This window comes from Chrysochloris asiatica, unplaced genomic scaffold (genome assembly GCF_000296735.1).
Source record: "Chrysochloris asiatica unplaced genomic scaffold, ChrAsi1.0 scaffold00077, whole genome shotgun sequence".
NCBI lineage: Eukaryota > Metazoa > Chordata > Mammalia > Afrosoricida > Chrysochloridae > Chrysochloris > Chrysochloris asiatica.
This window is the reverse complement of record NW_006408595.1, coordinates 14,158,995-14,175,128: the sequence shown is the minus strand read 5'-3', so window position 1 is coordinate 14,175,128 and position 16,134 is coordinate 14,158,995. Positions and strand designations below refer to the sequence as shown.

The 16,134-nt window shown below is 37.1% G+C and overlaps 1 protein-coding gene across 2 annotated transcripts in view; it reads left to right on the top strand.

Annotated features, from left to right (window-relative positions):
- RPAP3 (RNA polymerase II associated protein 3) overlaps positions 1 to 16,134 on the top strand; it is a 54,234-nt gene that overhangs the window by 24,295 nt on the left and 13,805 nt on the right. Inside the window, exons 5-11 of one of the 2 annotated variants that reach the window (XM_006865328.1) lie at positions 2,905 to 3,026; positions 3,690 to 3,760; positions 5,893 to 6,015; positions 7,380 to 7,507; positions 11,103 to 11,224; positions 15,232 to 15,302; positions 15,420 to 15,521. In XM_006865328.1, the coding sequence (XP_006865390.1) occupies positions 2,905 to 3,026; positions 3,690 to 3,760; positions 5,893 to 6,015; positions 7,380 to 7,507; positions 11,103 to 11,224; positions 15,232 to 15,302; positions 15,420 to 15,521 (739 nt within the window). The remainder of the gene's footprint in view (positions 1 to 2,904; positions 3,027 to 3,689; positions 3,761 to 5,892; positions 6,016 to 7,379; positions 7,508 to 11,102; positions 11,225 to 15,231; positions 15,303 to 15,419; positions 15,522 to 16,134) is intronic. The other variant, XM_006865329.1, reaches the window with a different exon arrangement.

Genomic DNA, 16,134 nt, shown 5'->3' with positions numbered 1-16,134 from the left:
TCTATTTTACAATAGTAGGCAAGGGAAACTAATATTCATAAGGCAGTCAAGGATTTTAGTATTATTTACCCTCTTCAAGCTATACCTAGATACCTGTATCCCAAGGCCCTGTTGTTCCAAGGTTGAGTATGCATCACTATTTACCGCTGTCCCAGTGGTGGTGGCTGTGTATCGTGGATCTTAGCGACCCTGTACAGGGTTTCCGAGGCTGTAAATCTTTACGGGAGCAGAATGCCTCATCTTTCTCCCGCGGAACAGCTGGTAGTTTCGAACTGCTGACCTTGCGGTTCGCAGCCTGATTCATAACCACTACGCTACCAGAGCACCTTCTCTGTCCCAGTAGGCAATGCTAACCTGTCTCAGTGTTCCCCCTCGTAATACGTAAATGATATTGAATGATGTTGCTAAGTGCTGTGGAGTTGATTCCCCTACTCGTAGAACCATGTATAGGGTTATCAAGGAGTGGCTGGTGAGTTTGAACTGCTGATCTTGTGGTTCAAACCAACTTTGTGGCCCAGTGCTTTATCCTACAGCGTTCCACCAGGACCTCAATTCAATAGCATATTATTAGATTTTTTAAATTTATGGTATTGTCCACACAAACCAAAAGAGTATTGTATTTTATAGTATTTTATATTGTATATGCAAGTTATGAAGCATAATTTTAAATGGTGGTGGTATGCCATGGAGTCAGTTCCAACTCATAATGACCTTGCATAGGGTTTTCAAGGCTGTAAATCAAAACAGGAGCAGAAAGCCTCATCTTTCTCCCGTGGAACAGTTGGTAATTCCGAACTTCTTACCTTGAGGTTAGCAGCCTGACTTGTGACCACTACGCTACCAGAGCTCCTATAATTTTAAATAAGCCCACATAAACTTGGGAATAAGCCCACATAAACTTGGGAACTAGACCATTAGTGTTATTGAAACTACTTTTTACTCTTTTACCCTGTGGTGGATACTTGAACCTACACACGTGATAAAATTGTACAGAACTATGCACAGACGCACACACACAGACACACACAAATAGCAGAAAAAGTGGAGAAATTTTAATAATATCTGTGGTTTTTGTCAGTGTCAATATTTTGGTTGTGATATTATACTATAGTTTTGTAAATGTCACCATATGTGGAAACTGGGTAAAATATATACGATCTCTATTATTTCTTAAACTGCCTGTGAATCTATATTTATCTCAGTAAAAATTTCAGTTAAAAAAAAAAGTGGGACAGAATAGAGAACCCAGGAATAGACCCACAGAGCATAAGCAGCTGATCTTTGACAAAGAACTGAGGATAATCTTTTCAACAATTGATACTTGAACAGTTGGACATTAAAATCCAAAAATAATGAATCTAAGACACAGATCTATCATCGTTCACAAAATTTAACTCAAAATAGGTCATGGATCTAAATGTAAATGCAAGACTATCAAACTTCTAGAAGAAACATATGAGAAAATCTAGGTGATCTTGGATTTGGCAATGATTCATCTAGGAAAAAATTGATAATTTTGCCTTCATTATAATTAAAAACTTGATCAACAGTGGACTGTGAATCCTGAGGTTGGCAGTTCCAACCTACCAGCTGCTCCTGGGAAACCCTATGCAGGGTCTCTATGAGTCAGAATCTACTTGATAGCACTTAACAACAACAACAGCTCTACAAAAGATCAAGATATACAAGATTGGGAAAAATGCATGGAGAGTGCATTAGACAAAGACTTGTATTCAACATATAGACAAAGACTTAAAACTCAACAGTAAGAAAACAAATAACCCAATTGAAAAATGGACATAAGATTTGCACAGGCACCTCACCAAACAAAATACAACAGATGGCAAAAAAAAGTGTATGAAAAGATGCACACAAACAAAAGATGCACATCGTGTGTATCCTCAGGGAATTTATGTTTTTTTCTGAGGAGCAACTGGTAGGTTTGAACAACTGACCTTGTGGTTAGTAGACTAGTGCTTAACCCACAGCATCACCAGGGCACCTTAAATGAAAGAAGCCTGTCTGAAAGAAAGACTCAAGATTTGAGTGATACGTTGTTCTGGAAAAGGCAAATCTGCATAGAGTAAAAGACCTGTGGTAGCCAGAGGGGCAGGCACCAGAGGGAAGGATGAAAAGAACTCAGGGTGTTTTTAGGGTGGTGGAACTATTCTGTATGACACTGCTTTTGGTATGGACACATGACATTGTACCCTTGTCAAACCCCACAGAACTGTATAACAGAGTGAATCCTAATGTAAATTCTTAACTATAGGTACTGGTCAACATTGGTTCATTATAAACAATGTACCATACTCAAATACAGGCTAGTAACAGAAGCAGTTTTAATTGGGATTTACTATGCCAACTCTAGGATTTTACTGTAAATCTAAAACTGTTCTAAAAATAAGTTGCTGTTGTTAAGCTCTGTTAAGTTGGTTCTGACTTATAGTCACCTGTATAGAGTTTCTGAGGAGTGACTGGTGGATTTGAACCACTGGCTTTGCAGTCCAAGCCAACCTTGTACTCCAGTGCCTTCTCCTATGGTGCCACACCAGGCCTCAATAAAAATAAATAGAGCCTATTAATTAAAAAAAAAAAAAAAAAAAAGGAATAAAGTTAACTTTGATATAGAAGTAAGAATTGGGTTCTACTCTGAAACACATGGAGTCAACAAAAATTAAAAAAATTAGAATGCATTTGACAGCAACTGTTTTTTGTTTTGAGAATACTGCAAAATATTAGGTTTACTACATCTTCACCCCTAAGTACAAATGATTGCTTTTATTTGGTTTAACTAAATAAAAGAAGGTGTAAACTTGCCTTCACTTGAGAACTCTCAGTGATTTCAGAAACAAATTTTGGTTTAATGAATGATTTTTCTATTAACTGTATTTTAAATTGCAGATTTGCTGTTGCTGAATCCGATTGTAATTTAGCAATTGCCTTGAATAGGAGTTACACAAAGGCTTATGCCAGACGAGGGGCTGCTCGATTTGCTTTGCAGAAATTAGAAGATGCTAAACAAGGTATTAGTATTTTCAAGGTCGTTATTATCTGAAAAATTCTCATAACAGTTTAATTTATCAGACACTGTACAAAATATATTACTTAAACACAGTTACTACCTTCAGAGAGCTTATCAGTATTTGAGCAAAGCACAATTTGCAATTTAAAGTGCATTTTGATGTTTTAGCAAGAATCATTCAGACCTTTTGCCACCAGACTTTGGTTCAAATTTAAATATTGCATCAAATTCTAGCTTTGCAACCAGAGGAAGTTTTTTTTTTTTGGTAACTCCTCTGATTTTCAGTTGCTGTTTTGTAAAGTAGGGTTTAATGCATCTGTTGTTTGTTGTAAGGCTAAAGGTAATACATGTTTTTATTTGTAAATTCTAAGCCTTTTATTATTCTGGAAGACAGGTTTATATAGTAGAAATCACAAAATGTGAATAAAGCTGATAGATGATAGGATTCTGTTACTTCTTGGTTTTTATTGTGTACAAGTTAGGATACCAAGTATAATTCTTGGGGCTAAAAGTCCAGTAGTAGCCTAATATTAGTATTTCTTAGTACCCCCTTCATTTTGCTGTAGGACAGTTTGCCTGTTTGTCACATTTAGAAGATTGTTGTTTTATATGTGTTTAAATATCAAATATCTTTCTAAGATTCTTCATATTTTAATTTACTCAGATTATGAAAAAGTATTAGAATTGGAACCAAGTAACTTTGAAGCCACAAGTGAACTCAAGAAAATTAATCAGGTAAACTATTCAATGCATTACGTATAACTTCAATTTGAGGAAGTAAAGTTTTTTACATAGACTTTATATTTTGGATTACCATATATTAACAGAGATTTTCTGATTTGAATTCTTTGTACTGTAGCGTTTTATGAACTGTATTTGCAAGCTAGAGATAGTGTAATGATAAAGATCTTCAACTGATAATTATCTTAAAAAGTGCTCTGAGACCTTTAGAACTATTGCTCTGTGCTTTTTCCCAGATGAAATAATTTTCCTTTTTCACATTGGTTATTTTCATTTTTGGTTTGTGCTCTGATTCCTCTACTAAACTTTTGTAAATATTTTTGATTTTGTGGTTTTAAAGTTGCTCCGTCTATATAGTAATGTTTTACCAATGACAACATAGTAATTGTTTAAATGTAAAATTGTTGTTGTTAAGTGCCATTGAGTTGGTTCTGACCCATAGCAACCCTGTATAGCGTTTCTGAGGAGCAGCTGGTGAGCTTGAACCGCCGACCCTTTTATTCAAATGACTTTGCAGCCCAGCAGATTAACCCACAGCGCCACACAATTAGCTTTACATAAAACTGAGCAAGTTATATATTCCTTTTTCCTTGCGTTTGAATCAGGGCCATCATTCCTTTGCTGTCTATCAAGGCATTGGAAAAAGTGACAATGACTTGACTTGGGAAAATCTGCTTTTAAATATCATCAGAGGAACTCTGGTAGTGTAGTGGTTACAAGTCGGGCTGCTAACTTCAAGGTCAGCAGTTTAAAACTACCACCTGTTCCGCAGGAGAAAGAAGAGGCATTCTGCCCCTGTAAAGATTATAGCCTCGAAAACACTATGCAGAATCACTGTGAGTTGGAACTGACTCCATGGCACATCACCACCACCGCCATTGCACACAAAATTTGTTTGTAAAGCTCTCAAGTTGATTATAATTGTGAACTTTATTATCTTGTATATTTTTGCATTTCGTGTTAGATCAAATCTGTTGTTGAGTGCTGTCAAGTCGGTTTTGACTGACAGTGTCCCTGGATAGGGTTTCCAATTAATATGTGGTTAGCAGCCCAGTGCTTATCTCACAGTACCACACCAGGATTCTATTAAATAGTGACTATGATTATGCTTTGAGAAATTGAGTCATGTGGTCTTATTTATATGTGCCTGGCCTGTGTAAATATCAGGGTAAGTTAAAAAGTATTGCTACCAGATCATTAAAAGCCATTGTTTTTCAACATATCTTCCATCTAGGTCTATACGTTTCTGAAGGCAGTTTCCATCTCTGTAACCTTTCCTTAAAGAATTGTGCATTCTTCGATTTATATCACATCAAAACAGCAGTTTTGACATCTTCAAATCATGTAGCTTTTAAATGTTCTTTGAGTTTGGGGAACAAAAAGAAGTCTGACTGGACAAGATCAGGGCTGCAGGAGATGGGATAAGGTTTCCCAATGAAATTCTTAACAGGACACTCTTGATATCCTTGAAGAATGTGCACGTACATTGTTATGATGGGAAAAATTCATCAGGCTAACTCTCCTGGCCTTCTTCTTAAGTTTCCTTAGCACTTTTTCATAATAAGTTCTCAGAGTCACCCTGTGTCTTTTAGAAAATCTTTTAAGATGATCTCTTTGGAATCCCAGAAAACAGTTGCCATGACCTTTTGAGCTGATCTTTCTGCCTTGAATTTAACTGGCTAAACAGATTTCCTTGGAAGCCACTATTTTAATTGGATCTTTTTTTTTTTGAAGGTATCCTAGTGAGACTGAGACAAGTGTATTACTGAGAAAACTAGTCTGCAGCCATCCACTGATTACAGAGACATGTTAAAACACATTTTAAATAAAACCCAATGCGTCGGTGAACTAGAACCCTAATTCTCATATTTTTAAAAAAATAAATAGATGAACAGCTACCTGTAGCGGATGTAACTTAGTTGAAATAAGACATACATTAAATTTATTATATACTTCGTTTTTATTTTTTATAGTAATAAGTATAAAGACTTCGGATGAGTAAAAAAAATGTTATTATTTGAAATGTGACAGAAATTCTAATGTATTTGACTCATTTTTTATTTCAAAATTAAGTATGCATGGATCTTGAGTTACTTGCCCTCTTTTAACTGACCACTGTCTCCTAGGCTTTGTCATCCAAAGAAAGCTCATATCCAAAGGAAAGAGACGCAGCAAGCAAGCCAACTGAAAGAGAGAAAATACAAACTGAACAACAACAGAAGCAGCAGGCTATTTCACAGAAAGATCTGGTAATTCAGAGGAATTCCAACATACAGTCTATATATTTTGTTGCATGTTTACTCTTATTTTCTTGTATGCTAAGTTTCTGCCTTCTCTTGTATTATAAAATTCTTCTTCTTGAGTCTTTAGTTATGTAAAAACTGGATGTTGAATACACTAAAATCTTTGGAACTTACTAAGTCAAAATTCGAGTGACTGATAAATGTAAAATTGTAAAGACTTGATTATAGGAGTATTTAAATTTAGGGAACATGGTTGTTTTCATAATATATTTACTTGTCACTAGTTATAAAACTAGCATAAGTGTTCATTCTGAGTTTTAATTTATTGTTTTCCTTAATTCATATTGGACCATTTCTGATTGCTGTTCCCGTACAAATTCTCAGCTGGGGGGATTCAGTTTTAATACATTTATAGCTCTTCATATGGTCACACAGAATTTCCTAATAAATACTTGTGGAGTGATTTCTGTGATATAGCTGACTCTGACCATAAATGAGCCATACATGTTACAGTGAAATGTAGTGTGCACATCCCAGTACAGTTTAATGTACTCTCTGTTGATGCACATTAGTGTTACTAAAGGGTAGGTTCTGTTGGTCTGGTTTTGTGTTCTTTCACACAAATTATTTACATTATAAAATTTGTATGTTGTTATGTGTCGTGAAGTTGGTTCCGACTCATAGCGACCCTGTACAGTGTTTCCGAGGCTGTAAATCTTTACGGGAGCAGAAAGCCTTATCTTTCTCCTGTGGAGCAAGCTGGTAGTTATGAACTGCTGACCTTGTGGTTTGCAACCCTATTCGTAACCACTATGCTACCAGAGCTCCTTATAAAATTTGTATGGCTTATGAAAAAACTAAAGACCGTATAATATTGAGGCCTATATATATTAAAGTGAATTTTTAAAATTGAAGCTTTGTTTAATAATTAATTAGTAGAATAATGGTTGGTGCTGAAAATGTGTATTTTTTTTCTTTTTGTACTGGGAAGAGCAGCACAGTTAAAGAAAATAGTTAATCTACAATGTTGTTGTTAAGTGCCATCAAGTTGGTTTTGACTCATAGTGACCCTGAATAGGGTTTCCGAGGCTATTAATCTTTGCTAGAGCAAAAAGCCTCATCTTCTCCCAAGGAGCAGCTGGTGAGCTAGAACTGCCAACATTGTGGTTCACAGTCCAGTGATTATTCTACAGAGCCACAGTTAATAAATAGATACTAAAACAAAGCTTATGGACTGGATTTTCAACAATTAAAATATACCTGTATTTTCAGTATAATATTGATTAATGTTGTAGTGCTTCCTTAAGATTTTAATTAAATTAACTTTTTTATGTATTTTTGATTCTTTATATTTCTCTTCAAAACAATAGGGGAATGGATTTTTCAAAGAGGGGAAATATGAAAGAGCAATTGAATGTTATACTCAAGGGATGGCAGCAGATGGCACTAATGCCCTTCTTCCAGCTAACAGAGCAATGGCCTATTTGAAGATTCAGAAGTATGTATTGGTTGCATTTTACTGCTTTTCTGGATGAAAATAAAATTTACAAGAAATTAACATATTAGCTAAACAGTAAATTGCATTTTTATTTATTTACATCCTCTTAAGGATTAAATTAAGCTTGAATAATACTGTGTGTGTGCATCTAAGCACATAGTATATATTTGATAATGTTAGCTTTCATTAGTTTTTTCCCCATTATTAATAGTCTGGTATCACACAATTTAGCATTCTTCTCAATTGTTTTATATATGTTAAAATACTTCAGCCTTAGTAGCCTTTAAGCAGAATCTTACCCAGGTTTTATGTCTGTAATAAAAGAAAACGTTTATGTCCTGGTGTGGTGCTGTGGGCTAATGTGCTGGACTGCAAGGTCGTTTAAACCACAGGGTCGGTGTTCAATCTCACCAGTCACTCCTTAGAAACCTGGTACAGAGTCGCTATAGGTCAGAATTGACTTGAGGGCACTTAACAACAGCAACAATATTGTAATTGAAATTGTTTGATTTAATGTATGAAGAAAACTTGGTCTTGTGATAGTAACTAGCTGCTTTTTATTGCACTCGGGTTTTAAGTTGGATAATTAGTAAGTTCATGTCTCTTGGCAGAAACTGTCTTATCCTTTTTGTATCTTATAATAATATGGTACACACTAGTGCTAGAATAAAAAAGAAAACCCAACAAAACAGGAGAAACTCCTGCTGATTAATTAGGTGTGGTGAAGCCTGTGGCTCAGAATTATGTTTTTATATGCATGTTATGTCTCTGGGGTCCTGGTGTGGCACTGTAGGATAAGTTCTGGACTGATAACTGCAAAGTTGGTGGTTCAGTCCCAACAGTTAGTTGTTCCTCAGAAACCCTCTACAGGGTCTCTAGGAGGCAGAGCACAGCAATACAAATATCTAGGATTACAAAGAAGTACTAAAATTATAAAATGGTATTTTATGTACTTTTTTAATGTGCTTTTTATTAATAAATTTTTATTGACATACTACAAAATAAAACATTTGAAAAACAGGAAAAATTAAAGTTAAAAAATTAAAGACATATTAATTGTTGTTATGTGCTGTGGTGTAGGTTCTGACTTATTGCGACCCCTGTACAGCGTTTTCAAGGCTGTAAATCTTTACGAGAGCAGAAAACCTCATTTTTCTCTTGCGAAACAACTGGTAGTTTTGAACTGCTGACCCTAAGGTTAGCAGCCCGATTCATAACCACTGCGCTACCAGAGCTCCTTAAAGGCATATTAATGTGAAGACTTAAACAAAGGCACTAGCCTGTGGGAGATCTTGGACACGTCTCTTCTCACAGGAGACTGAGGGTAGGTGATCTCTGAAAGCCACGTAGATGGCTCAGTTTCTGATGTGACAGCATGTGAATAACTTCTAGGGTAGAGTTGCCCTGCAGTTGGCCAGCCTCATTGTAGGACCATTGTCAATAGGGATGCTGCAAGAACCTGCTCCTAAGCAGCAAGTTAAATTACTACTGTAATTCCAAAATTGTGACAAGCTTCAGCAGGATTTTGAGTTCTCTGCAGCAACTGCAATATGATGTAGAAATAGTTGTGCTTTGAATTGTAACGAAATCATAGGTAATTGCTTTAACTACTATGATTATAATAGAAAGAAAATCTAAATTTCATTTGAAAGCTAGTGAAAAGGAATTTTTCCTCACTCAAATTTTTGATTCCCTGAGTGGCCCCAGGTTAAGAATTCCTGTCATAGAAATAAATTTTGGTTGTGTATTTAACCGAGTTTAAACTAGTAAGTACAACATGTTAGGTGCCATCAGTTTGATTTCTGACTCATAGTAACCCTGTGTATAATAGAACGAAATACTGCCTCGTCCTTCGCCAGGTGGCCTATGTTATATACAGTTGTTATTCATGGGTCAGTGGCAGATAGGGGGCTGGAGAGTCAGACATGACCCTGACATTTGGCTCTGCACAGGAGTGTGACTTTATCCTGAACTTGTGGAGGTCGTGCACATATTTTGAATTGGAACATTATCTCATCACCCAAGTAGAAAACACATTGGCAAGGACGTAAGCATAATACACACATACACAGAATATTCTTTATCTCTTAACTGAAAAAGGAATTTAAAAATTTCAGGATGACTAAGTTCAAAAGAAATTTTGATTTTGTATGAGAATTGTTTTCAGGATAGGAAGACATTCATTCATTTTGACACTGAGGAGAATGTAATCCAAGTTATGTAGTAAACCCTATGTCTGAGGGGTCTTCAAAAAATGTGTGGAAAAATTTCAGTATCTTTTAACTCCATTTTTCCAGGAGCTTTTTGAAGTCCCTTTGTATCTAGTTTTAATAAGACTTAACATTTTTTGTCATAATTGGTTTTGCTTTTTTTTCCCCTCCTGAATTGTTTTAAAGCAACTTGTAGACATTATAGTTTAATCCCTAGAGAAGAATTTTTTTATACATACAATACCATTTCAATCCTAACAAATTAATCATAATTCAATCAGGATATTTGAGTGTATGGGAGGGTCTCAGGTTGTTATTGCATTAGTTTTAGCTTTTCTCCTTTGCTGTAGAGCAGTGTCCAGACTGTCTGAATGACTGCTGACTACATGGCTGAGGGAAGTTTAGGATAATGTTTTATGGTATGCTACTGGTCATAAGTTAGTGGTTGAGTTGCTTTTGGCTCCCAGAGAACCTAGGTACGTAGATTATAACTGCTTCGTAGGGTTTTCGAGGCTGTGACCTTTCGTTTGCCAGGTCTTACTTCTAAGGTATCTTTAGGTAGATTTGAATCGCCAACTATTTGGTTATTAGTCTAGCACTTAACCATTTCTGCCACCCAAAGCCTCCTATCACATACATACTAACTTTTCATTCTTAGGTAATGTCTAGTATGAGTAAAGGTTGTTGTTTTTGTTTAATGTCATTGAATTGGTTCCAAGTCATAGTGACCCTGTGTAGGGTTTCTGAGAAGTAGCTGGTGAGTGTGAGCTACTGACCTTGCAGTTCAAATCGACCTTGCAGTTAAGTGCTTATCCTACAGAGCCACAAAAGGTTAGGAAGTTTTAATTGAAAATTATTGCAAGTTACAACTGTTTACTAGGTGTGTCTGCATATTGGAGGTTTAAATGGAGCTGGGCTGCCAGTAGTAGTATTCATTTCTCTGCTGTATTCATACATTGGGAAACACAGTTGCTCCATAGAATAAGCACTCAACTGTAAGCCATAAGGTTGGAAGTTTGAGTCCACTAGCTGCTCCGTGGGAGAAAGAGGAGGCTGTCTGCTCCCACACAGATTTCAAGTGTTGGAAACCCTATTCAGGGTAGCTGTGATTTGAAACGGACTTGACAGCACTCAGCAACAACTCATATTTTATCCTCATTTTCTGTCCTTTCAGCAGACTCTCTTCCTGACTGTCCTGTAACCTGGTACCTTTCCCCCTTTTTTTTACCAGATAACTCAAAGTTTTGATGATAATGAAAATTTAAAAACAGTCCTTCCCCTCAAAGATTTGGGAGATAGTTAGTAAAATGATTTGTATTTTAAATTAGAAGCTCAGTGTATTTGAAGCTTCATTTTCATCTATTTGGTAATTCTACGTTCAATAGATATGAAGAAGCTGAAAAAGACTGCACACAAGCTATTTTATTAGATGGCTCATATTCTAAAGCTTTTGCAAGACGAGGAACTGCGAGAACTTTTTTGGGAAAGCTAAGTGAAGCCAGACAAGGTAAGACTTCGTAAAACCTTGCCACTCACTAATCCTGATGAGACTTCATGTTACAGAAGCAGAGAATGCATAGCTTTCCCATGGTTCAAGGGTACAGGACTTAGAGTACAATTCAGATTTTGAATAGGTTTGCAGATTTGAAGGAGTGACACTTCCCTGAGGAGCTGATTAGCTTTCATTTTAATAGTGCACAGTGCAGTCTGGGTAACTGCCAGTTGTGTTAATAAAAAATTTGAGTTTATGTAAGAAGGGTCAAAAAAGACAAGTAACAAAAAGATAAAAATGAAAGGAAAAGAAAGGGTGTCAGCAGCTAAGGAATAATGTAAGATCTGTAGTGTTGTCCCTATTTGGTTTTGATTTTACTTGTTTATTCCTTCTCTGGTTTTCCATGATCCCCTACCAGCCCTTAGTGCTGTTTTCATACGTTTTACTTCTATATATGTTATAAAGAACATAATAATGCACTGTAATTATTTTTGCTCTAGAGGCTGATTGTCTTTTAAATAATTTTTTAAGATAAGGAAAAAAAGTATTTTATTACCCATGTTTACCACTTCTGAGACTTTTCTTCATGGAGATCTGGGCTACCACATAGTGTCATTTTCTTCAGTCTGAAGCCCTTTAACATTCTCTGTATTGTAGGTCTGTGATGACAAATTCTCTTAATTTTGTTTCTTTGAAACTATTTTAACTTCATTTTTGAAGGATGTTTTTATTCTATAGACTTCTAGGTTGGCATCTTTTTTCTTACAGTCCTTTAAAGATACTACGTTTTCTTCTGGCTTAGTTTGTAATGAGAAGTATTGAGCATTTTTCTCCTCTATGTATTGTCTAGTTCTCCTTCTCCCTGATGATTCATCAGTTTAGTCAGGATGGACCTTGAAGAGGTTTTCTTTGTGTTCTTGATAGATTGGTGGCGGGGTGATTCTTTGTATTTAGAGTTCTTAACAGATTTAGAAAGGTTTTGGCCATTCTTCAAACATTTTTTTCCCTGTACTTTCCACTGTTGATGTTGGGATAGGATCTCCTACTTTAGAATGAGAGATTAAGGGGTTTCTGAAGGGGTAGTATTTATTCAGACCTTCACAGATTTGAGAACCTGAGGGTTAAAAAAAAACCCAAAAACCTCTGCACTTGTATTAGTTTCCTAGAGTTGTAACAAATTACTCTAACCTGGGTAGGTTAATAAAACCGACCTTTATCCTCCCACAGTTCTGCAGGCTAGAAGTCAAAATCAAAGTGTAGCAGGACTGTGCTTTCTCTGAAAACTCTAGGGAGGAATCTTTCTTTGCCACTTCCTAGCTAGCTCCTCTGGTGGTTGTTGGTAACCCTTGTGTTCCTTGATCAGCGGCATCCCTCCAGTCTCTGTCTCCGTTGTCACATGGCCTTCTTTCCTGTGTGTGCACCTTCACATGGTCTGATAATAACACCCATCATTGCATTTAAGAGTCACACTGATCCAGGTTGACGTTACATCTGCATAAACTCAGCTTCCAAATAGGGCCACATTCTGAAGTTCCGGGTGGGCATAAATGTTGGGGAGACGGTGTTCCACACAGTATAATATATTTAAGGAGCTAAAAAAAAGTCAGTGTGGTTGTTCATAATAAGACTGGTGGGCATATAAGAGATGAAGGTTGAGAAGTAGGCACGGCCAAATGATGTAGCCCTTACTGATGATGGTAAATGGCTAACCTGCTGATCTTACTGAAAGGTTGGAGGTTCAAGTCTACCCAGAGGCACTTTGGAAGGTACTTAAACATCAGCCATTGAAAACCCTATGGAGCACAGTTCTACTCTGACACACAAGGGGGATTGCCATGAGTTGAAGTTGATTTTGTACAAGGAGCCTTCAGAAAAGTTTGTAGAAAAATGGAATGAAAGTTAATAGAGTTTTTCCATAAACGTTTTGAATCCCTTTCCTATATTATTAAGGAACCACTGCTGGTTGGGAGTGATAGAACGCACTCAAGGTAGATTAAACAAAGGAGAATTTATTAGTTTACTTAACCAAATCATGGAGAGCTAGGTGTAGAGCCGTCCTTAGGATAGCCTGGATCTCACAACTCTCCTGGATTTCTAGTGTCTTGTTTTTCATCTTGACGTCTATCAGTTTTCAGTGTTATTCTCTGTCTCCTCCATGTAGTGGGGGGTTATTACCAATAGCTGTGAGGTTTAGTAATCAAAGGAAGAAAAGAGCTCTCCATTTGCTTCACATCAAATCGTGGTCATTGGTTAACTTGGCTTGAGATGATTGTGTTCCCTTTTCTGAGCCAGTCATTGTGTCCAGAGAATGGAAAACTCTTGATTGGTCAGATCTGCGTCTTATGTCCATCCTGTGGTTGGCGTGGGGAACTTTGATTGGCGAACCACAAAGATGAGGTCACAGGGCAGTTTCCCAGTTCATAGGAGACCTGGTGTAATGCTATATGGTAGGCACCAGACTGCTAAACATACATAAGTGATTCTACCTCACCAGCTGCTCCTTGGATGGAGACCTATACAGGGTCGGTATGAGTCCGTTCTGACTTGACAGCAGTTTGCAACAACAGAAGAAGGAGAGGAAGGAATGTGAACAGTGCAAAACAACTGTTCACTACACAATAAATATTGTTCTAAGGACTGTTCTTAGTTGCTGTTGATCACAGCCAATCTGACTCATAGTAGCCCCGTAGAATATTAGAGTATGGAACTGCTGCCTCATAGTGTTTCCTAGACTGTAATTTTTACGGGAACAGATTGCCAGGTTTTTCTTCCACAGAGAATCTGGATGGGTTTGAATTGCAGCTTTTTTGATTAACAACTGAGTACTTACCCAGTGTGCCACCAGAGCTCGTTATTCTAAGAGTTGTTGGTAAGTGCTGATGAGTTGGTTCCGACTCATAGCGACCTTGTATATGGGGTTTCTGAGGAGCAGTTGGTGAGTCTGAATTGCTGACCTTGTGATCTAGCGCTTACCTTTAGCACAACACCAGGACTCCATTCTAAGGGAGTTGTTAAGTGCTGTTGAGTTGGTTCCACCTCATTGCAGTTCAGTACTTTATTCTGCAGTGCCCCACCAGGACTCCATTCTAAGGGAGTTGTTAAGTGCTGTTGAGTTGGTTCCAACCCATAGTGACAGTTTAGGGTTTCTGAAAAGTGACTGGTGAGCTTGAACTGCCTCCTTTGTGGTTCACGCTGACTTTGCAGTTCAGCGCATTAACCTACAGCTCCACACCAAGAAGGCAATTCTTTTTTTAAATGTAGGGGAGTATTATTATTTGATACAATGTGAAGAATGGTATTGGAGAGATTAGGAATAATGAGGTTTGCCTGTATGGGGACCAAGCTGGAATGTGATGACAGTAAGCAGGTGAGAGGTGATGTGATTTGAGCCAGAGTGGTAGTAAAGATAGAGAGAAGTAAGTGAATTTAAGATATATTTTAAAGACATAAGCAATGATATTTGGAGTTGGTTTGTATCAGACTGAAAGAGCCAGTTGTGCAAATCACCTCCCAGTAATGTCATATTGGTAGCTTGAAATCAGACATCGATGAAGTATTTGCACAGTGGAAATCAACCATTATAAACTTAGGCTTTTTATTCCTGAGGTCCAGTCACTAGACACTTACCAGCACACTACTGAGACAGGAAAGATGTGGAGGTGAATGACTTCTAGATTTCTGGTTTGAGCTTCTGGGTACACTTATCTTGCGTTCTGTCTTTACCCTATATGAGCTTAACTTCTACTCTAATTCTGTCTCACCTTTGATGAGCTACTCTGTCATGTGTCAACAGCGTGATCTTTGATAAGTTACAGAACCTCTAGACCTCAGTTGTGTTACCTGTAAAGTGGGGTTGTGTGAGCATTGCATGAGATTTCATATAGAGCATTCAGTAAATGTTTGCTCTGTTATTGCTCACCTGTTGTATATCATCCCAAGTAAAACATAGTGAGATAAAAATGGAGGTATCTTGAAGTCTATAAAGTATTCTCACTACTGTATGTTTTGAAAATTCACTTTAGATTTTGAAACTGTTTTACTTCTGGAACCTGGAAATAAGCAAGCAATAACTGAACTTTCCAAAATTAAGAAGGTAATGTATTCTCTTTATGAAAATATTGCCATATTTTCTGAACTATAAGTGTATAGATTTGTTACATAATTGACTTGAGAATATTTTGATAGTCATGATTCCAAATTTATTTTGAAGGAGTTGCTTGAGAAAGGACACTGGGATGATGTGTTTCTCAATTCTACACAAAGACAAAACATGATAAAACTCACTGATAATCCACCTTCTCTTGAATCACCTGTAAGTATCGCACTTTTCTTTCCTTTTTCCTTGCCTTTTAATTATCACTGTCATATTAGTAAGATTGGAAATAAATCACTGAATTGCTGAGACTGTTTAAAAACCTTGAAAAATGCTTTCAAGGACAATAGAATAAGGGAAAATTCAACTGGTCATAGTTCTGGGATAACTTTTTTTTATTTTATAATGTTTTATTGTAGATTATGTGATAGTTTACATGGGAGAACATTAGCTTTACATTCATCCTGCTGTATATCGTTTCATTGCCATGATTACAGTCACCTCCATGCATCATCAACCAACCAAAGGGTATCCCCGCAAGCCTGCTCCTTGGTTGTCAGCAATAGCCCCTCTCCCTCTCTAGAGTCTAGAGTCCACAGCCGCTCCATCTCTCCACATCATCGTCTCTGCCTCCATCCCTGGCATCTCTGTTTCTCTGGGTAGGGTCCCGCACTCTGCTGTTCTCCATTGTTGGTCCCAGTGACCTCCGCTCCTGGACTGCAAAGTCAACCATTCTCCTCCTTTTGCTACAAAATGCCTACCTTTACATTTTCAACCTTCACAGTCAGCCCTGATAGCAGTTATTCACTGTTGTACCACAAGAGTCCTAGCC